The following is a 24,116-nucleotide window of genomic DNA, read 5'->3' as shown; positions in this document are numbered from 1 at the left end:
TTGTAGTGTCCTTCTCTTGCTTTGATATCAGGGTAATGCTGGCCTTATAAAATGAGTTTGGAAGTGTTACTTCCTCTTTAATTAGGAGATTTGAGAAGAATTAGTATTGATTCTTCTTTAAATGTTTGGTAGAGGGGTGCCTGGGTGGCTCAATGTTTTAAGCATCCTACTTTGGCCCAAGTCATAATCTCACAGTTTGTGAGTTTAAGACCTGCATCAGGTGAGCTTGAGCCCTGCTCCAGGGCTCTGCACTCTCTCTCCCTCTCTCTTTCTGTCCCTTGCTCACTTGCATTCTATCTCTCAAAAAAAAAAAAAAAAAAAAAAAAAATTTTAATTAAAAAAAAAAAAGTTTGGTAGAATTCACTAGTGAAACCATCTTGTCCTGGGCTTTTCTTTATTGGTGGCTTTTAATTACTGATTCAGTCTCCTTACTCATTATCCGTCTGTTCCAATTTTCTGTTTTTTCATGATTAGGCTTTGGTGTGTTGTGTGTTTCTAGGAATTTATCCATTTCTTCTAGGTGTCTAATTTGTTGATAGTGTCTTATCCTTTGTATTTCTGTGGTGTAAGTTAGCCCTTTCATTTCTGATTTTATTAATTTTAGTCTTCTTTCTTTTCCTCCTTGCTAAGGGATTGTCAGTTTTATTTTTCAAAAAACCAGCTCATAGTTTCATTGATATTTTCTATTGTTCTCTAGTCTGTATTTCATTTCTTTATGCTCTGATGTCTATTTTTTCTTTCCTTCTGCTAAGTTTGTGGTAGTTTGTTCTTTTTTCTAGTTCCTGGAGGTGTCAAGTTAGGTTGTTTTTCTGAGATCTTTCTTTTTTTCTTAGAGTAGATGTTTATTGCTACAAATTTCCCTCTTAGAACTGCCTTTGCTGCATCCTGTAAGTTTTGGTGTGTTGGGCTTCCATTTTTATTTGTGTAAATATTGTTTTATTTGCCTTGACTTCTTAGTTCTTCAGAAACATGTTATTTACTCCCCACATACTGGTGAATTTTAAAATTTTCCTTCTATTACTGATTTCTAGGTTCATACCATTGTGGTCAGAAAGATACTTGATGTGATTTCAGTCTTAAATTTGTTGACTTGTTTTATGGCCTAATATGTTATCTATCCTGGAGACTGTTCTGTGTAAACTTAAAAAGAATGCATTCTTGGGGCACCAGAGTGGCTCATTCAGTTAAGCATCTGACTTCGGCTCAGGTCATGATCTCGCAATGAGTTCGGGCCCCATGTTGGGCTCTGTGCTGACAGCTCAGAGCCTGGAACCTGCTCTAGATTCTGTGTCTCCCTCTCTCTCTGCCTCTCCTCTGCTCGTTTTCTGTCTCTCTCTCTCTCTCTCTCTCTCTCTCTCTCTCTCTCTCTCAAAAGTAAATAAACAACAACAACAAAAAAGAATGCGTTCTTGCAGTTGTTGGATGGAATGTTCTATAGTTGTTAGTTATATTTGTGTTTAGTCTAGTTCACATACTTTGTTTTCTTACTGATTCTGTGTCTGGATTATCTGTTCATTGTTGGAAATGTGAGATTAAAGTCCCCTGCTATCATTGTGTTGATATCTATTTCTCCCTTTAGTTCTGTTAATCTGCTTTATGTATTTAGATTCTCTGATGTTAGGTGCATATATGGTTACAATTGTTATATCCTCTTGATGAACTTATGCCTTTATATAATGACCTTCTTTGTCTCTTTTGACAATTTTTGACTTAAAAGTCTGTTTTGTTGAAATAAGTCTAGCCAGCCCTGCTCTGTTTTGGTTACCATTTGCGTGGAATATCTATCTCTATCCCTTCATGTAGAACCTTAAATCTGGTGTGTCTCTCGTGGAGATAGAACATAGTTCAATCTTGTTTTTTAATCCATTCATCCACTCTGTTTTAAGAATTTAAGCCATTTACATTTAAAGTAATGATAGGTAAGGATTTACTCTGTTTTGTTTTGTTTTATAATTCCTTTGTCCCTTTCTTCTCTTTATAATTTAATTATTTGTTTGTGGTGCTATTTGTGGTGCTTTATTTTGTGCATCTACTATAATCAGATTGACAAAAGTCAGAGACAAAGAGAATTTTGAAAGCTGCAAGAGAAGCCAGTTGTCACAAACAAGGGAAACCCCGTAAGACTAGATTTCTTAGTCTTAGCATATACTTTATGTGCCAGTAGAGTGAAATCATATATTCAAAGTGCTGAAAGAAGAAAAATGCCACCAAGAATATTATACCCAGCAAAGCTGTCCATCAGACATGAAGGAGAGAGAAAAAATTTCTCTTCATGTTTAATTTGTTTGGGGTTCTTTGGGCTTAATGGATCTGGATGTTCATTTCCCTTTCTAGATTTGGGTTTTGTTGTTGTTGTTTTATTTCTTTGAATAAGATTTCTGTTTCTTTGTCTTTCTCTGCTCCTTTTGGGACTACCATAATGCATGTACTTTGTTTATTTAATGATATCTTATGAATTATATAGGCTTTTTTTTTTTTTTTTAATGTTTGCTTCTTTTTGCAAGAGACACAGAGTGTGAGTGGGAGAGGGGCAAGAGAGCGAGGGAGACGTAGAATCCGAAGCAGGCTCCAGGCTCTGAGCTGTCAGCACAGAGCCCAAGGTGGGACTCGAACTCACCAACTGTGAGATCATGACCTGAGCTGAAGTCTACACTTAACTGACTAAGCCACCCAGGTGCCCCTATATAGGCTCTCTTTACTCTTTTTTTTTTCTTTTTGTTCTTCTCACTAGGTAACTTCAAATTCCTGATTTTAAGCTCCTCTGATTCTTTCTTCTGCTCTGGCAAGTCTGCTGTTAAAGATCTCTGAATTTTTCACCTTAGTCATTGTGTTATTTAGCTCCAGAATATCATAAAAAAGTTTCATGGTTTCTTTTTGTTGAACTTTATTTTTTTAAGTAGGCTTCATGCTTAATGTGGGGCTTGAACACCCCACCCTGAGATCAAGAGTCACATGCTTTACTGACGGAGCCAGCCACATGCCCTGAACTTCTCATTTTTATTCATATATTGTTTTTCTCATTTTATTGAGTTGTCTTTTTCTTTTATAGTTCAATGAACTTTCAAAGGATTATTTTGAATTCTTTGTCAGTTAGTAGATCTCCATTTCTTTAAGGTTAGTTATTGGTACTTTATTTTGTTCCTTTGGTGGGCTTGCTGCTGGAGCCCTTGGGCAGGCTGGCCTGGCTCCTAGATCCGTGGGTAGGTGGGCCTACTGCCTGGGTCCACAGAAGCGGGCCTGGCACCAGGGTCCACTCAGGCAGGCTGGAACCTGAATCTCTCCTGTCTCGCCAGGTGCCTGGGTCTCCTGGGGCAGGCCTTGTGCTGGGGTCCATTGGGGTGGTCCTGGAGCTTGGGTCCACATGAGTGGGCTGGGGCCATGAGGGTCAGCCTGGTGCTGGGTTTTCTGGGATAGTGAGTGCTCACTTCACTGTCCTTCCCCCAATTGAAGCATATCTCTCCATGCTGGCTGGAGAAGTAATGTGGGTAATGTGAAGCTGTCCTTCCTACTCTCTTCAGTGCATCTTTTTTTATTTCTGTATAATACCCAGGTCCTGTGATCTTTGACCTGGATCCCTTATCTCTCATGCATAGGTGGTTATTCAGATTGATGGTTCTGTGACAAGACTTGTGCTGGAAATTGCTATTCTGCCCTCTTGCTGACGTCACTGTTAGTGGTTTCTGTCCCTTCTGAAATTGCATATTTTTCACCTCTTCCCTTACTCTTGATGCTCTCTCTTGAGACTGTAAATTGTTTATTGTTAGACTAAGGAAATTGGAACAGTTAGTTGGTTTATTTTTTCTAGAAACTCTGTTGCAATTGTTGGGAATTGGGGGAAGAAGTGATCATATTTGTGTATCCCATTTTTTTTTTTTTCTATTTAGCAGTATTGTCCCAAGTCTTCCTGTGTTCAAAGTACATATTTTCCTTAGTCCATTTGCTTTTTACTCTAAAGAGCCATATAAAAGCAATACAGAAGAAAATGCATTACAAGGTAACTTAGCAAAATGTTAAAAGTTAGGAAGGTTAATATCAGTTAAATTAGGAGCCTGATTTTATTTTACTTTTAAAGTTTATTTATTTCTGTTAGTAATCTCTACTCCTAATGTGAGGCTTGACCTCATGACCCCAAGATCAAGAGTCATATGCTCTTCCAACTGAGCCAGCGGGGCATCCCAGGAGTCTAACTTGTTTGTGAGAATTAGGCCCTATCAGCTTTGAAGCATTTCATAGTCTCCTGAATAACAAGGTTAACTATGTTCATGTGGCTTTATGGCAAGAGCTGAGTACATATTTAATGTTTGGCCTTTTTTCCTTTTTAAGTCTTTTTTTTTTTAATTTTTTTTAAATTTATTTATGTACTTGAGAGATAGAGACAGCATGAGCAGGGAAGGGGCAGAGAGAGAGGGAGAGAGTAAATCCCAAGCAGGCTCCATGCTTTCAGCACAGAGCCCAGTGTGGGGCTCAAACCCACAAAACCGTGAGATTGTGACCTGAGCCAAAATTAAGAGTTGGATGCTTAACTAACTGAGCCACCCAGCCTCCCCTAAGGTTTTTTGTGGTTTTTTTTTGTTTTTTTGTTTTTTTTTACTGTAAAATATCTTACATATAAAGGGATAGATATGACACATATATTGACTTTAAAGAATACTAAAATGAATACCCATGGACCCACCACCTTGCTTAGAAGGTCCTAGGGGTTTCTCCCCAAAAGTTTTTCTTCCTTTCCATCAAGAGGTAAGTAATATCTTGAATTTTGTATTAATTGTTTCTTCAAAATAGTTTTTTCATGTGTGTCTTTTTCTAAGCAAGGTATTGTTTAGTTTTTCTTGGAGATTCTTCACTAATTTTCATGCAGCCTTACAGCTTCAAGAAATGCTTTTTATTTTGTTAAGAAAGCACTTTGGGGAGCATGTATTCCTCTGCTTCTGGATAGCAGAAAGTGTGGGAGAAGTAGACAAATGAGCATTGCTATGCACTTTTTTGGGGGGCCAGCAGGTGGCAGTAAGACAACTTAAATTGGGAAGGTTTTAGTGGGAAAGAGGTTGGAGAATAGTGATTGGGCCCAAACTGGATATGAGAATTTGGAGTTTGGATTTCTAAGCTCTGTATCCACATAGACTTGTGATAAATGTAAATTATCTACCCGCATTTAACTTTCAGAGACTTAAGTTATTATAACATTTACAACGTGTATTTAAAAAATGTGTTCAGGGCACCTGGGTGGCACAGTCATTTGAGTGTCCGACTCTTGATTTTCTATAGATATATAAAGGGGGCACTGGTATGACCTGGGGATGTTACTGACCTGCTCTTTATCAAGCGAAGTCAGGCCGGACCCACATCTCTCCTAGCTGAGAACGGTATATGAATGCAAAGGGTTATTCAACAGTCTTAATAGTGTAATTGACAGGTTTATGATTAAGTATTTAAATAAATACTGAAATATTTAGGAATGAATGTGGTTTTCTAAAGGCCTTTAATCACTATATAAAAGTTACTCTCTCCTTCCTGACTCATTTTTCTTTTGTGTCACAGCAACACTTTACGAGTCACCCGTTCTGCTGCCCCCAGCACACTGGACAGTTCCAGCACTGCCCCTGTTCAGCTGGGAAAGAAAGGCAAAGAATTTGAGTTCTCACAGTTGCCCCTCAAAGTGGAGTTCCTGGAGTGCAGTGCCAAGGGCGGAAGAGGGGACGCTGGCTCTGCTGACATCCGGGACCTGGAGAAATGGCTGGCTAAAATCGCCTGAGGGACAGAGCTAAAGTGCAGGACATTTGAACTTGTATGTGTGTGGAAAAGGGTGTGGTAGCCTTGAGTTGATAAAGAAGGGGTACAGAATGTAATAAGAAACCTTTTCTTGTTCTGGAAACAAATTATTGTCGAAAGTAACTTGGAATTTTTGTTTTTAAGTTTAGTTCTCCTTCGTTGCTTTCTTTTATTTGTGTGCTTCCCTTTGTTAAGGTGTTGTCCCTTTAATATAAGCTTGACGTAAGGTTAGGAGGGTATTATGAGAATATGATTATCATCTGAAAATTTCTTATCCTCTGCCTCTGTGCTTTAGTCCCTTTTCCTGAAAACAAACCCTGTCTGTGTATGGAACTAGTTGATTTCCATTTGTCCTTGGCTGGTTCACGGGCAAGACATCATCTGGTCCTTTGTGAATTCTCAGATGTGTGGGTGTAGTTACAAGGTGGTCTCCTGACGTGAAGACAGGTAGAAAACAGCAAGGCTGTGTTGACAGCAGGTCTGTTTTTCATCAGCTTGGTGACTTGTCCACACTCCAGCCTCATAACACTTAGGTTTCAAAAACATGCCCTGAACCCTTGGAGTCATTCCCAGATGACAGAACTGTAAATGCTAAATCCCCAATGCCAAGGGCCTCGTGTGTTCTGGTGGTTTCCCTTAATTGAGGAGTCTGTGGAGATTTAGAAACTGTTGTGGTTTTCTGGATGGCCGAGGGCTCCTGGATGTGTTCATGTGCTGTTTGGCCCCTGTTTTGTACTCCTAGCTAGAATGCAGTGGAACACATAGGAATGATAAAAGTTCTCCATAGTTTTAACCAGCAGTGAATATACACTTTAAAAAAGAAAAGTCAGCCTCTTCAAAGTGATGCTCTTTGTTGTCTTCTTGAATGTTGGCTTTTTAAATGGCTTTTATAAATTATTAATGCATTTCTTGGCAAATAAAACAACCTGTCTGGCTCAAAGCAATGAAATGGAACGGTATGGTGAGTACAAATGGGAGCATGTGTTAGGAAGGGTGCAGGCCTGGTTCCACATCTCCAGGGCCTGCAGATTGCAGCATACACAGGAACAAACAGCTGTCCCTACTTCACACACTCAGGGACAAGCTCGGCCAAAGCTTCAGATGAGATCAGGGTGGCGGTGGCTAAGTGAGAAGTTAATCCCAGAAGAGTGTGGTCAGAGCATGATGGGGGTGTGGGTGCTCGGAAAGCACGCAGCACGGGCACCCACCCTGGCTCTGAGGGGTCAGGGGGAGTCTGTATAAACACGGAGCCGATAACATCCGAGTGCGGGAGGTCCCCGCATGTGCTACAGCCCAAGCCTCTGGCTGCCGTCACATCTTCCTTAGAGTGATTCTAGCTCCGCGTGAGACTACAGCTCCCCTCTGCCCTCAACCCTGTTTCCTACACCTCGCTGCTCGTATGTGGAATAAGTGCAGGCTGACACGGGGAAGACCTTGGACCTTGACCCTGGTAGAGTTATTATCCTAAAGCCTCAGTGCTGCTAGTGTTCTTTCTGTCCTTTGGATTCTTGGTTTTTGTCCTTATTAGCTAGCAGTGATTTAAGGAAATAGGTAAGAGTAACGAAGAAGAAATCAAAAAGGGTTGTGATAAATGTGACATGTTCACATAATCACAGGTGCTTGTGTGAATAAAAATCAATGGCCTGATGCTTCTGTTAAGAGGCATGTAATCTCTCAGTTTTGCTTTTTTGTTTTTTTCTGGTTAATAAATTGTTATACTTTATTGGAGGAGGCAATATACCAAAAAAGTGACAAGGGGAGCAAGGTTGAGTTGTCTTCAAGGCTGAAAGATGATCTTCCGAAGAAGTAATGTCGTATCTCAAACACTGATTCTCAGATGCTGGTGTGCGTCTGAACTATCCGTGCTGCTTGTTAGCCCTTCTGAGGATCCTGGTCCTAAACTTTCAATTCAGCGGCAGATCTGGTGTGGTGTCAGGAATCCGCGTGCTTAGTATATGCTTTACGAGGTACGTGGGCTCCTAGGAACACCCTCAGAAGTCCTCTGCCCTGGAGTATCACATGCACCTTCAGTAGGTTTTGTTTTTAAGTCCTTTGGGCCATGAGCCCTGTTTAGTTCTTCTAACAGGATGAAGTAAGCACTCATCCTGCTTCCTACTCCTGCGCTACAGTCATTCCACTCTTGTGCATTTTGGGCCAGGATGAAATCACGAGGGGACTTCCCTCGGGTGCTGGGTAGGAGTTTTGATTGCTCACATGTGTTCTCTCCTCTGTTGGTATCCTCTTGTGGCCCTGCAGCCATTTCTTCATGAGGTGGGAGGCAAGTGTGGCCAGAGTGGAAAGAGATGTCAATCACAGGGGCTGGCAGACAAGGCACAACTGTATGTCACAGATGAGACAGTCATGGCTTGAAAGAGCTCCTTCTTGGGAACATAGCAGTGTCTGAGCCACTGGGAGTGTATGGGCACTGAGACCTGCCCCCAGGCCGGCTGCCACCTGATATGAATGATCCTGTTCCTTGCTGAGGGAGAGGTGCAGGCCACGGGAGATGCCATGGTAGGGGGGTGGCTGCGATGAATATGCCTTGGGCCCGCCATTGCTTCTGGCATGCAGTCTTCCACAAGGTATGGGGCACACTGCAGACTGGGGGCTCTGGGGGCTGGCCATCCTGTTCTTGATCCCAGCTCTTTTTTCAAAGCACCTGCCAGTTTGCTGGGGTCCTAGCCATCAACAGCTGTTGTTAGCGGGGAGTGCCTGGGTTTGCCACTTCTCTTTTCCCATGGTCTCTGTCTCGGCACCTCCTGGGATCCCAATGTCCCCCTGTGGTCCTGTTAATGTGTGAGGTGCTGACGTTCTGTTGACTTAAGATTATGTTTGAACTGATATACGTGTTTTTGTTTGTGGTATTTTTGGTATATTTGTGTGTATCAGTATACTTACTTTGGTAGTTTTTCATTTGAGATTAGCAAAGGATTACCAAAGCTCCTTTCTCCACTCTTGCTCACTGGACACCAATACAGCTACAGTGATAAGGAAGGCCACCTTGAACAGCATCCCTCAGTGCCACGTGGGGCACTTTAGACTGGTCATTCACCAGCGCTCTGTAATCTTCCCATTGATGTCTGGGGAGCCCCAGCTGTGCTCTCTTCACCTGGCAAGGGGAGGGGTGCCGGACGGCCTTGTGGGTAAATGCTGTGTCCTCCTCAGGGAGATTATTCCCTCCCCTTACTGTCTCAAGTCCTGTCACCCTGAGCACTATAATCCTGGGAAATGGCTTCTGGTCTTAGAACAGCTGGACTCTGGCTTTCATCTGGTGTGTGCACTTTGGCTGTCGTCAGGCCTCTGCCTCTTGACATCCCCTGTACCTCCTCTACTTCACATTTTATATCTGGCAGCGAGGAAAGTTAGGCTTAGTGGGCAGAGGCATCTATTTCCTGTCCCTCCTAATTTAGAGGTACCTTCCTCGAGGTGGCAGATTAGAGGATATTCCAGAAACTTTAGAACTTTTGAAGGGAAGAGATATGTAGTGAAATTGAACTCGAACAAGAATGAGACCTGGTACTGTAGGAATCCCAGCATTCTCAGACTGGGGCAGTTCTATGCCTGATCTTGGCCTTTGTGTCCTCTTTGGATTGGTCCCACAACTGTCCTGGCCTTCAAGGCATCTTTTAGTCTGGAGATGACTGAGCCCTGAAGGGGCCTCTCAAGGATATTCTCTACTTAGTGCACGGGGAGTGGGAGGTTGTTTGTGGCTGCTTGGTGTTACCTCAAGAATGATTATGGTTCACCTTAAATTCTTTTTTTTTTTTTTTTAATTTTTTAATGTTTATTTTTGAGAGGGAGACAGAGCATGAGCAGGGGAGGAGCAGATAGAGAGGGAGACATAGAATCCGAAGCAGGCTCCAGGCTCCGAGGTGTCAGCACAGAGCCCAAAGCAGGGCTCAAACTCACAGACCGTGAGATCATGTCCTGGGCCGAAGCCAGCCGCTCAACCAACTGAGCCACCCAGGCGCCCCACTTAAATTCTTTAAATGGCTTTCTGGAAATGATCAGAAGGAAGAGAGATTCAGTCCCTGTACCCACCCTTCAAACCCCTCAGCCATGGTAAGTGGAGACCAGGGGTGACACACCCGAGTCTCAGCTTCTGCCTGGGGCTTTCCCTTCTATCAGTCTTTAGGGAGAGTGGAGATCATGGAAATGAGTGTGGCTTTACCCTCATCAGTGTGCCTTGCTTTTCCCCCTTCCAAGTATGTGGAGGACCCAGGTCAAGAGGAGGAAGAAGCAATGGGCTTTGGGTGGTGGGCCCAGCACCCAGAGAGGAGAAGAGGGTCTTTGTGGAGCAGGCACTTGAAGACATCTGTTTTTGCACCCCACACCCCATATATGACTGCACCACTTAGAAACATCAGACAAGAGGTTTTGTGTTGAGAATCAGGACAGTTTATTGTTTGATCAACATGCTGAATCTTCCACATTTTACACAGTTTTATGTAAAGTCAATGTGGCCACTTACACCTGCTGAGCCAGTAAAAGATGGAAACGCCACCCTCTGTGCTCCTCGTGGCCAACCACTTTTAAGGGGATGGGGGAGGGAAAGTGAGGGGACGAGTCGACACACCATGCGATGCTGGCTAGCCTTCTGTGTATGGAGGCTTCCCACTGGAAGGAAGCTCCCAAACCCCACTGTGAGGAGAAACCATGCCCTGCGGGGAGCGTCAGCCATGTAGGGCTCTGGAGCAGAGTTTACACATGAGAGCCCGTTTTGGAACACCTAAATAGTTCATCTCAAACAAAAATTCAAAGGGTGCCCTGGTTTGCAGGCGCCCATGACGATCAGAATGTACTTGGAGACCGGGCCTTGTTGGCAATGGAGGAGCGTGAAATGTATGTGCATTCTTTCCCAGCTTGCTCGGATACGCTGGACAGAACCTTACACCCTAACCGGAGAAGAGCTGGTCTGAGGAGCCCCCATGCACAGCAGCCCTTCCCGTGCAAGTGCACACGTTTGTACACACAACTTGGCGATGAAGAATGGAGACACCTTGGCCCTGACTGCTTCCGACTTGCTGGGTGATCATGAGCAAGTCGCCCTCTCGCCTCTGTCTCCCTGCCTGTGAGGCAGGAAGGGTTGAGACCGCTGCCTCATGCTGCTGTTGCTGGGTGGCGATGCCTCCCATGCCTGGGGAGAGGTAGTCTGGAGACTAGAGAGCACACGGCCCTGCTTGGTCACTGCACAAAGACATATTTCTGTTAGGTCGCCCCTCACGTGGCTCAGAGCGGACTCCGTCCTTGGCTACCTGTTCTCACTTCCTGACATCCTCACCTGCCTTCTGCCGTGTGAAGGAATGAGGCCGCTCTACCTGCAGGACACCGAAGCCAGCGGTGCCATTTTGTCACACCTGGTACTTGAGGGCAGGGACGCCCAGCACCGCCTTGCCATCAGGAGGACAGAGCTGTTGCACTCAAGATATGTCTGTACACTTAGCTACTGACATTTGAATCCTGGTTTCTGTTGCCTGAGACACTTGAACTGATCTGGCCACTGCTCCTCAGACCCAGGAGTGTTTCAGGATGTTTGAGGGTGCCTACGAGAAGAGAGTGGGGACAGTGATGGCAGAGAGGCCTCTTGACCCAAAGAGACTTGCTCACAATCACCCAGCTTGCTAACCTTGGACTACACACTCAAGCTGCTGACGTCACACCTTCATTCTGGCATGTGTGTACATTTATGAATATGCTCTCTGCTTCCTGCATCTCATGCTTTTTTCAGATGTCTGTGGAATAGGAGCTTTACTGCCAGCTTTTCTTTGAGACCCCCAAATTAAAAGAAAAAAAGGGGGCCTGAACACAATGACCCTGGCCATCTCCCAGGTGAGGGCTAGTCCTCAGGGAGAAGGACTGAACGACGGCTTTGCCTCGTGCTGGCCCATCTGGATTCGGGATGTAACACTAGGGATGCAGAGGCAATTTCATCACCTCTTCTTCAAGGGGATCTGGCCATTTGATGATTGAACCTTAACTCCAAGTCAAGATACCATCTACAGGCAAGAGAACGGTGATGGCACCTGCTCAAAACGAGAGCCAAGGAACCAACCCACGTCTGTGTGAGAGCTCTGGCTGCCCCAAGAGACCAGAGAGTGAGGTGTGGAAACCAGGCCTGAGGGAGGGAGAGTCATGGGATAGCATGGCACCACTAAGATGGGAGGACAAGAGGAGACAACTGCCCCTGCCTCAGAAGCCGCAGGGCTAGGGAGAGCCTGGACTCGAGAGAGGACCCTGTGTATGTGTGAGGAAGGCACGGCTCATTGAGGCCACATCAAGCCAAATGACATCTACTGCATCTCTTACTGCTCCTAGGCTGTGATGGAAAGAAAAAATGTTCGTGGTGCCTTAAACTGTGTGTGCACACGAGAAGGTAACTGAGTTTCTACTCTGTTTTTACAGTAATATTTAAGAAAAGCTACTCTTTAGTACCAAGAAAATTATAATCCACCATACATTCATTCACTGGGACCCAATGCAGATCCCAGCAAATGGGGCTGTCCCAGAGGCCACAAACAATGGCCCTCACTGCCAACCAGGCCAGGTGCTGTAATGTGGACTCCTAGAAGTTCTCACGAGGTAAGTAAGCACTCTTCCAACAAGCACCACTTGGGGGTGTGCCACGGTGGGGGGGTACTGGCCCACATGGGCGTGCACACCTGTGCATATAAGTATAGAGAGATACGGTGCACATATTCCCATGGCTGTTTTTGCCTGTAGTTTAACACATCTATGCATTAGTTTATTGATGGCAAGACAATCACAAGTTTTTTGACAATATTAAGTATTATTTCAACACGTTGCAGTACTTCTGAATTTCCAAAACTGTTATCACAATGCAAGTTCCAACTTGAGAGCAGGAAAAACAAGAATATACATTGAGCACATGTATCTCTGTGAGAATGTGTGGAAGGTGTATACACAAGTCTATCTCTATATATAATTATGTACACACATATAAAAACTAAACACATGACATCGGAATTACGTTCATACATCAGTCTTTGCCTACTAGAAGAGCTCAATGTGAATCCTGCTTCCTCTTTTCTTCACCTGAAGATCAATTCCTCTCTAAAGATCAGCTCTGACACACAGTCTCCTTAAACTGAAAGTGTGTGGCAGGCCCACGAGACAAATATCAGTGAGTCCTGCCAGGCTCTGCTCCACTTAATTCGGCTGCCATTTTGGATTAGTTTCTGAGAAGTTCTAACGCAACAACTTTAGAGTTCTCCTTTGTGGAGGTGCACCTCCTACCGCTTCCAGATGGTCCTTTAGCTCACCTAGGACATGCGCACAGCAGTGGAGGCAGAGTCAATGCCAGCCTCAAGGGTAGGTTTTACCAAGTGGGGACAGAGTTTCTGCCTACTGCCTGGCTCTGTGCAGGTGCAGGTTCAGTAAGTGTGGGTCTATTTGGAATGCTGGCCAAATGGGGTTACATTACTTAGAATTCTCTTCAGAGATTTTACAGGTTCTCAGGATTATGCCCTTCTCAGAAAAGAGTCAAAATGGCAAGGACGGCGCTCTGGGCAGCCTTCTAGAGACCCCGCCTCAGAAGTACCCTCAGGCAACCAGAGTGCTGCTACGATATCCACAAAGGTAAGTGCACAAAGATTACACCTGCATTATGCCAGTGGGGCAGAAATGTATCAGGTCAGCTTTTCCAGAACGGCACTCAATAGTATCAGCAACCGAGGATCTGCACATGCATCTTCAAGGTGGCGGTACCACAGTCCACCCTCCCTTCCCCAATCACAGACAAATACTGTGTGATACAGGCTCTAGCTTCCCAGACATCCAAAGAGGAAGGCTTCAGGGTGGCACACACTGAGTTTCTCTTTGCCTTTCCCTTAGATTCAACCCACACTTGTGGGCTGAATGATGGAAAGGTTGGTTAGAACATTTCAGAACCACACACGGTGCCCCAAGGCTATAAACCACACATGGACACAAGCCCACGGTTGCCGACAGCACCTCATCCTTCCTTCCAATGACTTCTTGATCTGCCAATAACTGAGTGGACCACAGAGAACACAGGTTGCCTGTGGCAAGTGCTTCCACCCCCTTCGGGGCTTTTTAGAGTGGGGAGGGGAGAGGCAGGAGTAATTCCAGTGAGGCCTGCTGCCAGGCTCCCTGCTGTCCACAGGGTCTTAATTTCACCTCGGGGCCATGGCTAATGTCCCACTCTGGCCACGGAAGAAGGACAGAGTTAAAAGTTGCCTCTTCAGAGGCTGTTTTGTTCAGTGTTTGATTTAACCTGTTTGGTAGGGTCTGGGATTGGAGCCTAATTAAGTTGCCCAGTTAATTGTTGTAATTTATTGGGCTGGGATGGGAGGAGGGCAGAGGTGATTAACGGTTCAAAGAGGACAGGAAGGAGGAGGTGTGTGGAAAAGGTTCTCTGTAAGTTTACAAATATACAAAAACAAAAAGCACATCTTTTAAATAAAAATGACTACATTTTTATCTGGCAAAAAGTTGTATACACATGATTTTAAATTTTTTTTAAATTTTAACAGTTTTTGGCAATCTTAATAAAGTACAATATATTACAACCAAACCAAAAAATAGTTGTTTAAGTAACAGCTGTTAAGAGTGACGTGATCCCTGATGCCCAGCCTCCCTCCCCACCCCACCCTACTCCTAGAGACAGAGAGAAAAGAAAAATCCTCCCATCTTGATAAGCTCATTTCCCACCCCCCTTAGGAAGCTAACCAATAGGAAGCAACACAACAAGCGAGTAGTGTCAAAGGAAGCTGGCAGGTCAGGCTGCATTAGCAGGAGCAGCCGCCCTCACTGGCTGGGGGTTCCTGGGGTTTGTCCAGCTTGATGTCGATCACTGCAGGGAGCTGCGCTAAGGAAGATGACTCACAGAGAAACTACCACCCTGGCTCATGTCCCTGTGCATCCCTTAGCTGCCCCACGCAGATCCTCTGTCTTTCCACAAACACCTAGGGACTTGGCTCTGTGCTTGGCCTGGGGAGGAAGGACGCAGGGTCACCAGTTCCCACCCCTCTTCTTCATACAACCCCTCACCCCTACCCACCTGAAGCAAAGCTCATTTGGGCTGTGGGATGACTGTAAACACAAGCAAGAGAGGCCCTTTCTCAGAAGCCTTCCTGGTGACCAGTGCCTCAGCCTTGTTTACCTATCGATTCCACCCTATAGATGTGCACTGGAGGTGGACAGCCCGCTGGCCAGGCATGGATTCCATCTCTTAGCACGGGGCTAAGTGTGCCTCGCTCTAGTCCCTCGCAGCAACACTGACCCCTCAGGCTCTAGTCAGAGCTTGTCACTTAGACTCTGAGGATGCTGCCGGGGGAAGCCACATCCCCGGGGCAGGGCCTTGGCACAGCCCCCTCTCCAGCCCTTCCCATGGGTGCCCGGGGGCTATGGGCTGGAGGAGCACTGATCAAAACCACCAGAGGAATGGGTTCAAGATGCACAGCCAGGCTGCCACTCCCCCCACATTGGCCTGATCACCACACAGAAGGCCTCTTCCTGGGCAGCGCTTTGAGGCCTGCTGCAGGCGTCCCGGGATGTTTCTGTGGCGCCTGCTTAAGGACTGGGGGAGGGACTCTTGGCTTTAAGTACTATAAAGAGCCATGCTTCTTCTAAAGGTCACATTTTCTCTCCTTGCCACTTTTTGGCCATGGCATGTATTTTGAGTATGCCTTTATCTCTGATTTTTCCTACACCTCAGTTTTCTTATGTGTGTGTACGCAACTACGTTTTTATCTTATCTTGTGTATATACGCATGAACACTTTTTTTTTTTTTTGTAACATGGCAGAGTATGTATAAATAACTGCCTTCCTTCCTACTGGGAAAAATCAAGACTACCTCTCTGCATCTCAGTTTCAGCTTCTGAGTGTCACCTGAGGTTTGGGTTAGACTGTGCAAGCGGCACGCGGACCTTGTCCCACAGAGCAGTGGACACTATGGGGCTGTGCAGGGCTGGGCCGAGGAAGCAGGCAGGACATGGTAGGAAGTGTGTCAGGTAGAGCAGGTTGAACCATGTTCTGGGTGTACACGGCCTTCCTGCGCAGCAGACACTCTACTTGTATCCATGAAATACAAAGTGATGTTCACTGTAAACATGGGCAGAGTTACTATTTTTTCACTCCCCGCCCTACACTGTCACTCACATCCAGTGTTACCCAATCCCCCACTGCTTTACAAGTAGAAGCTCAGGCTGTTAGAGCTGGATGAGGTGTTCAAGCCCTTGGAGTTCAGCCCTGTCCTGGTACAGAGGAGGCCCCACAGCATACTCACCAGCAGAGAAGGATGGGCTGGAGACAAGACGAGGCTCACCCACCGCTCTAAAATACTAAGTGAATACATCGATGGATAAATGGCTTCTCCGGCATCTTTCACTCACTTACCACTTATCAAAGGAAAAGGATACTCCCTTCTTTGCTTTTCTCCTGGACATTCTCCATTCCAGGCAGCGCTGACGCCACACGTCGGAAGAGCTGGAGAGGGGGAGATGCAGCATGAAACCCTGGCCCCATCCCTCCTGTCCCCACAGCTACGTCTCTACCCTCTTGCCTCTTCTTGTCCTGACCCCGGGCCTTGCTTTCCTGTCTGTCCTGCTAACTGTGCCCTGGAGGGCAGGGGCTGCACCTAACCTCTCTCCCTTGCCCATAGCACCTGTCACAGGTCTGGGCCCTGGCAAGCCTGTCACCCAGGCAGGCTGGCCATGGGTCACCAGGAGCTGTGTATCAGTCATGGTGACTGTGAGGGATCTACCCTAGTGCAGAAAATAATCTAGGCCCTTAGGTGGGCTCCTGTCCCACTGGCCATGTGGGGCACCAACTTTTAACCTGCCCTCAAGACAAATGACCCTCTCCTCAGGGGGTTCTAGGAGTCCACAGGCATCGAGGCAGAAGGGTACTGGGAGCCAGGGCCGCACAGTCACATCAGAAAGAGAATTCTGAGAGAAGAGCACACAGGAGTGAGACCGTGACATTGTGGGTTTGGGTGTGGGTGTTAGTGTGATGTGTATGCTGTATGTACAGGCATATGTGTGGAGTATGTGGATGTGCGATATCTGTGAATTTGTGTAAGTGTGTGAGGGAATGTCTGTAGGGCGTGTGCACATGTGGGGCTTCTGTGTAAGTCTGCGTAAGTGCACAGGGAGAATTGTGTGTGTGTGGTGTGTGCACCCGTGTGCATGCATGCGTGCACATGGGGATGTCAGGTGCGGCAGGCATGGAACCTAGGAGGTGACAAGCAAAGCGGAAGTTTAAGGCACCGGAAGATTCTGAACACCCCCTCTCCTCCACCACATACACCGACTCCGGAGACTCAAGTGAGATAAGGTAGGTCTTGTTCATGGTCTCACCCTAGAGCCCAGCTCTATGAGAGCACCCAGGTTGGTGGCAGGGCCAACAGTGGTGAGGACCCGAGTGGGGAAGTCACCCGTGGGCCTGGTGGCGTATGGGACCCTCTGGGCAGGCTGCAGAGGAGGCCCCAAGTCGGGCAGGAAGAAGTGAGCGAGGGTGCTAAGGGCCCGGTCGCTCCTCTGGAGCTTTCCTTCATGGCCTTCCCCAGGCAGCCCTGCTCTACCTGTCAAAATGGTCACAGCCTCTGCCACCAGCCAAACTGGCAGCTAGAAGGAACCTCCTGGGGTGCCGTGTGGGGTCTCTGAAAGCAGAAATAATCAGGCTTAGAGTCCAGGAGTCTGCGCTGCATGAAGACTCCTGAACCACATGGGGTTTGGACAGACCACATTTAACTCCTGCTTAGACCATCATCTGGGTTCCAGAGCATGGTAAGATAACAGAGGCATCAGCATCTCCCTGCACCTGACCCCTGGGGCAGAAGCTACCCGCCTTATGGACTGCTGCCTGTGGTTTCCCCGCCGCCCATGACTTCCCATCAGGGCCACACACAGCAGCAGCTCAGTGCCTCCTACATGCTCCAGGGACAGGCAGCCCTGCTCCAGGAGATGCCACAGCAGTGCTGGGAAGGGCGTGGTCGTGAACAGCCATGACAAGGGCACTCCGGGCACCATCCATGTCGGGTGAACCGTCACTGCATCCAGACCAGCTGCTGCATGGACAGCCTGATGTAGCGCTCCCAGGCACTGCTGGGGTGGGGGTGGGGGGGGCAGGGTGGAAGTGACACCCTTGCGGAGCCATGCTCTTCACTGAGCCCACTCCCTATGCCGCAGCACCCCTCCTGTTGCACCCGCGCTCACGGGTTACCCTTGTCTGCAACACTCTCCTTCCTCACCTCTTCAAGCCCTCTCTTCCTTGAAGGCAGGGGCTCCTAACCTTTCTTGAACCAAAGACCCCTCTGGCAGTCTGCTGAAGCCTATGGGCTCCTTGTAAGTGTGTGACATCACTTCTACAGGAGTTTAAAAATGAACTGAAATACACTTATAAAATCTCTAAAGACAACTTTGTTACATAGCAGCGAATATGCTTCCCCACGAGCATGTTAAACAACAAGAGCTGGCAGCAGGTCCTGTAGTAACCCTTTGAACTGCAGTGGCAATGTGGGGAAAGGCCGAGGGACCCGTCACACCGCAAGGTGACAAGAAGAGGGCTGGGATGTCTACTGTGATGAAGTCACAGGCACTGCCCCCATCACGGAGTCCTGTTGCCTGCATTCATTGCTGAAGGAAGGGCTGAAGAGCAGTCAGAGGTCAGTGAAGACGGAGGGGTAGCTTTTTCCCACCCAAGTCCGCTGACCTGCTGATTCCCACCGGTGGACTCCTTGGGGGTCTGGGGACCTAGGGAGCCCCCTGCTGCGAGGCGAGTAACCCCCACTATGGCTTCTCTGATGGGCTCAATTTCCCAGGCCTCGACCCCTGCAAGCTCCAACCGCACCATGGGCGGGCTCCTGTTTCCAAGCCCACCCGGCCCTGCACAGCCCTGAGCACTTGCCGAGCACAAGGCCATGAACCCCAAAATACTGGTTGAACTGAATTTCCTGTACCCCCTTCCCAAATGAGGTAAGATGCCAGGGAAATGCTGCTCCTCTCACCTGGAAGTTGGTGGCTGGACACACAGCATGTTACAGGGGCCACGCAACTGGCTGCCTGAATAGTGGCTAATGATGATGTACTTGCAGACACCCCCCCGAGAGGAGTACTCTCCCTCTCGTGTGCCTTCCCAGATCTGAAGGTTGTCAGCTTGTTTCCCATTAGGTGGGGTTTATAGTGCCCAGGCTGCCTGCCCCAGCCTGGTCACCAGCCCCTCAGGCCCACGAGTGATGTGACCCTGTGGGCCGGCTGGCTGGACTCAGCACCAAGCGCATCCTACCTGCTTCACATTATAGCCAGTCTTGGCGCTGGTCTCGATGAACATGACGCTCAGTTCTTTGGCGCGCTGCTCCCCCTCCTCGATGGTTATCTGCCTGCGAGTAAGGGGAGGGGGGAAAATGAGCCCCCGGTAGAGACAGAGGGAGCAGCCTGAGATGAGGAGGGCCTGGCCCACTAGTCAGCCCTGGGGACAGGGCTCTGATCCAGGGCCCCCGTCCAGCATGAAGGGCACAGGGCACGGCCGGACACCAGCTCTCCCCTTCTCCTTCCACAGTGCCTTCCCTCTCAGCAGCAGGCCCTGCAGCGGGCAGCGGGCCTTCCCATACCTGCCTGCCCCCCAAGGGTCCACCATCCCGTGCAGCCACATCTAGAAAGCACTTTGAGCCACATATCGCCTCTGGGGTGGTGTCATCAGTCCCCGTTCCACAGGAGGACAGTGAGGTTAGAAGTGACTGCCTCAACCTCATACTTAGGGCTTACTTAACAACAGACCTGTGCTTTGAACCTCATTCCCCTTACGTCAAGGACAAGACCCCAATAACGCAGGCTCTGAGTCAGATAATTCTGTAGATGGTCAGAGCACACTTCACGAAGCTCATAGTCCAGGACCCGTGGCTTTATCTGACTGAGTCAGGTCCCATGAGATAAGTAGATGAATGCACATAGGTGGCACCTAAGTCAGCCCTGTCTGTGCACTGGAGGCAGCCACGGAGCAGCCTCTTTGGAGGAAGTGTCCCACCCAACCAGACATAGCAACAGACAGGAAACTCTGCATGTTCACACCTGGGGACCAGAACCCTCACACCAGCACAGGCATCTCATGGGCAGAGACAAAGCACAAGCAGAAGCCCACGGAGGCCTGAGGGACTGCTGTCTGCAGCTGTGTTGTGGCCACGGCCAGGCCCCAGACCACTCCGTGCAGACGTCACTCAGAGCAGTGTCTCTACTGGCAGTGGAAGGTGGGGCTTCAGAGCTGAGACACTGTGGGGCAAGGCTCTACCAGGTGCTCTTGGAGCCTCCAGCGCCCCAGGTGCATGGGGACAGGTCAGCAGCACAGACTCACCACTCACGCGATCCCGGAACTCCTTGTCCAGGAGGAGCTGCGGAGCAGTGGAGGGTGGGCCGGGCCTGCCAGCACCCTGCACCTTGCACCCTCACACCTACCTCTTGTCTGCCAGGTCCGTCTTGTTGCCCACCAGCATGATGATGACATCGCTGCCCCTCTCTGTCCTGACATCATCAATCCACTTTGAGGTCTGCTGGAAGGAGTTGAGATCTGGAGGCGGAGAGTGGGGACACAACAGAATGAGAGCCAGCCCTAGCAGGGCGAGGGGGAAGGTGGGAAGGGGCAGCAGGAAGGAGGGGGACTGTGCATCCTCATACCCAGACCACTGGGTCTGGGCCTTCCAGGCTGGGGATGCATGCGTCTGTGGAGTTGCTGCCTCTGGGCCCTGCAGAGACCCTCATGTGGCTGACCCACTCCCTGGAAGACACCCTGTTGGAAGGTCACTGTCATAATGTGCTACACGGACTAATGGTTTTAGGGGCCCACCTGACAATCAGACCTGACTTTGGGGGCTCAGAGCATGAGAAATGGGTACACTGGACTTGGCTGAGTTTGGAAACGTGTGTGTTGGCAGGGGGACCATAGGAGCCCCTGGGGAGGAAGGCCCTACCGAGTGGCCTCCCACTGAGGGGAGCTCAGGTTGGCTTGGGAAAGGCAAGATTTCCAAAGAGAACCCTCAGGATCTGTGAGCAGGAGGGGGAAGGTGGCCCCAGGAAAGACAAGGGCAATGAGAGATAAGTCCGCTTCAGGGCAGCCCTTTCCTCAGTCAGAAGACGTGGGGAGTAGTTGCAGGGTGATGTCCACCCCTCAGCGGCGCACACATCTGAGGGGCTGAGGGGAGGCAGCCTATCTCGGGAAGACTCGGTTTCCCCCAGCCTGCTCTCTCCCCTGCTCCCGTCAGGCTGCACAAACCCAGGCTGAAGGCCCCATCTCTCACCCGTATTCAGGGTAGGTGGGGAGCCTGAAGTCAGGGAGGGGTGGAAAGAGGGGCTGGGCGGAGCCAGGGACCGCGGACTCGACTCAAAGCAGTGGGACGCACACGTTTCCCCACGTGAACTCAGTGCTGTGGCCGGCGCCCAGGGTGCCCTCCCGCCACTGGCGCGACCACAGCACAAGGGCTCACCGGGTGTGTTCTGCTGCACCCGCCCGGGCAGCTGCAGCCCTGCACCTGCCCTGGGCCCCTGGGACGGACCTCCCTGGGGCTGTGCAGTTGCTCTCAAGAACAGCTGTTCTGGCTACGAGAGCTGCGCTGTGTGAGAAGTGCTCTCCCAGACCCGCTTGGCCTCTCCTTCCAGCAGACCCAGTCAGGAGCTGGGATGCCAGCTGACAAAACCATGGCTGCCGGGTCAGACTGGCCCAAAGACCAGTGTCTGCTCCCATCCTGTCACACACACACACACACACACACACACACACACACACACACACACACACACACAGAAGTTGCTCCACAAGGGTCTTTCTGGCCATCAGGGCCAAGGAGGGCAGGTGGGAGTAGGGCCAGCCTCCTGAGCATCTCTGCTCAGTTCTACATAGAGGCCCCTGCTCTGAGCAGGGCCAGCTCAGTCCAGTACACAAGAGAGTCGGGGGAGGCAGACACATGCTGGTGTTGGAAGGCAACTCACCCCACCACTAAGGACCTGTCTTCTTGCAGTCAGTAGACAAGCACACACGTGGGCATACACATGCATGTGTGCTCATGCGCGCATGCGCGCGCGCGCACACACACACACACACACACACACACACACACACACACACAGGCCCTGGAGCCCCTGTGAGCCACCCTCCCTCTGCCCCCAGGACCCACACTCACTTGTGATGTCATACACCACCACGGCCACAGTGGAGTCTCGGATGTAGCTGGGGATCAGGCTGCGGAACCTCTCCTGGCCGGCCGTGTCCCAGAGCTGCAGCCGCACCTGTCACAAGGGGTGGGACCGTGGACAAGGGGGTCAGTGCCGTCTTCACGGTGGGGTGGGGGCTGGGGGAGGCCCTGGTTCTGTCACACCGGCACTGCCAACTCTGGGGTAGGCGTGGGCTCCGAGGCAGGCCCTCCCTAGCCTTCTGGTTCTAAAGTCTGGCACTCACCGTACGATCCTCCAAGTACATAGTTTTTGACAAGAAGTCAATCCCAATGGTTGCCTGTTAGAGAAAAGCGAAGAAAGGTTAAAATTCAAAGGTGTCAGGTAAGGGCAAAAGCCCAGTGATCCAGGTGGTGACAGCCAGCAAAACAGGGGATACCCATGCCAAGCCTAAGGCGGGTCCTGCTCTGCTGTCTCTGTCCCCACCCCCGCACTCGACAGTGAGCCCAGTGGTCCCTCTCAGAGGAAGTGGGTTGGTGCCAAGTAAGAATGAGGACGGGTCTTCAGGAAGTGACAAAAGTGTTTGCGCAGGGGACGACAGAGCCAGGTGAGGAGGCTTCCCCAGGATCAAGGCCACTGGCAGGCGTATCTCCTGCCCTCCTTGGGTGGGGGCCTCGAGGAGCAAGAGCTGAGTGGTCTCCCTGCCAAAGCCCACTTGGCCTCACCTGCCTCCCACTCTCACAGCCTCCCCTCGAGGCTCCTGGAACTCAGGCACCCAGGCTTGGGTTCATCACTGCCCCCAGCAGGCAGGAGTGGAGTGGGCGCAGGGCGGCTTGCTGCTGTGTGGTCAGCTGGCTTTCCTCAGGGGCATCACAAACCACCCCGAACAGCATGTCCCGGGGAAACCATGCTGACTCTTTTCTACCTAAACCAACACATTAGGAGCCAACCGTCGCCAGTACACCTATGCCACACCTATGCCCTCTCTTTCCTGGCACTGGGGAGAGGCGGTTGGGCAGGGTGCAGTCAGCCTTGTGGCCAGATGGCCGGGACCCATCACTCAGTTGCTGTGTGGCCTTGGGCAGGCCATTCAACCTCTCTGAGCTCACCTGCATCTACGATAGGAGCTATGATAGCATCTATGAAAGGAGCTAATAAGTTGTCCATGTGAAATGGAGATGTCACTGCTATGTAGTTAACAATAATGAAGACTCAGACACAGCCTGAATGTCCAGGGCACTGATTAAGTACAGTGTGGTACATCCATGTGATTAGAATCCTTGGCAGTCATTTAAAATCAGATTCTTGAAAAATATTTAAGGATTTGAGGAAATGGTCAAGTGAAAAAAAGCAGGTTGTAAACATCATGTATATAGATAGTATGATCCCAATTTGATGAACTGAAGTAGAGACATAAGTATTTTTCATATTTTCTTAGATACTAAAATTAAGGGACTACAGTAAAGCCTTAATAATTCCAGTATGAGTAACAACATTGCGGGTAATTTTTTTTTTGCTTCTTTTGTTATACTTTCCTTTATTTTCTACACTTTCTTTTTTAAAAACTTTTTTTTTAACGTTTATTTATTTTTGAGACAGAGAGAGACAGAGCATGAATGGGGGAGGGGCAGAGAGAGAGGGAGACACAGAATCGGTAGTAGGCTCCAGGCTCTGAGCCATCAGCCCAGAGCCCGACGCGGGGCTCGAACCCACGGACCGCGAGATCGTGACCTGAGCCGAAGTCGGACACTTAACCGACTGAGCCACCCAGGCGCCCCTATTTGTATGGGAAGCTGTGCAGTGACTTCTGATTACAAAGACCACAACCCAGGGAAGCCCAAAGAAATAGAACCCATGTCTGCAGGTCCCAGGTGGTCTGCAAGCATGCCAGGTACCCGTACATTCAGACCTCCGACTCAATTCTACAGAGGAGTTAAAGTGGCTGCATCCCCATGGAAGGCTGCTTTAATGCAAAGCTGTGGAGTGTTGAGGAATCTTACAATTCTAGAACATGGGTGCTAGCCACACACCTTAGACATACCCCAATTCAATCCAAACCCAAATTTAATTTGAAGATGAAAGACCAGGGCACGCCTGGTGTGACTTTACTAGTCATGGGTGAAGCTGGAAGGGTCAGCACTAAAACACTGGTATCACTTGGGTTCTTTCTACCGCAGCTTGGCACACCTTTCCTACATGGTGTAGTCACT

General features: G+C 49.0%; 2 protein-coding genes across 2 annotated transcripts in view; one reads left to right on the top strand and one right to left on the bottom strand.

Annotated features, from left to right (window-relative positions):
• LOC102952826 (serotransferrin) overlaps positions 1-6,036 on the top strand; it is a 59,341-nt gene extending 53,305 nt beyond the window's left edge. The window contains exon 24 of the mRNA XM_042998359.1: positions 5,539-6,036. Coding sequence (XP_042854293.1) covers positions 5,539-5,752 — 214 coding nt within the window. The 3' untranslated portion in view covers positions 5,753-6,036. The remainder of the gene's footprint in view (positions 1-5,538) is intronic.
• Positions 6,037-10,203: 4,167 nt separating this feature from the next.
• RAB6B (RAB6B, member RAS oncogene family) overlaps positions 10,204-24,116 on the bottom strand; it is a 61,757-nt gene continuing 47,844 nt past the window's right edge. The window contains exons 3-8 of the mRNA XM_042956541.1: positions 22,193-22,246; positions 21,918-22,023; positions 20,200-20,311; positions 19,037-19,130; positions 16,171-16,237; positions 10,204-14,602 (exon numbers count right to left, since the gene is read on the bottom strand). Coding sequence (XP_042812475.1) covers positions 14,538-14,602; positions 16,171-16,237; positions 19,037-19,130; positions 20,200-20,311; positions 21,918-22,023; positions 22,193-22,246 — 498 coding nt within the window. The 3' untranslated portion in view covers positions 10,204-14,537. The remainder of the gene's footprint in view (positions 14,603-16,170; positions 16,238-19,036; positions 19,131-20,199; positions 20,312-21,917; positions 22,024-22,192; positions 22,247-24,116) is intronic.

The sequence above is a fragment of the Panthera tigris genome, chromosome C2, assembly GCF_018350195.1.
Source record: "Panthera tigris isolate Pti1 chromosome C2, P.tigris_Pti1_mat1.1, whole genome shotgun sequence".
NCBI classification, from domain to species: domain Eukaryota; kingdom Metazoa; phylum Chordata; class Mammalia; order Carnivora; family Felidae; genus Panthera; species Panthera tigris.
The sequence above is the reverse complement of the archived record's forward strand: the minus strand, read 5'-3'. Positions and strand labels throughout refer to the sequence as shown.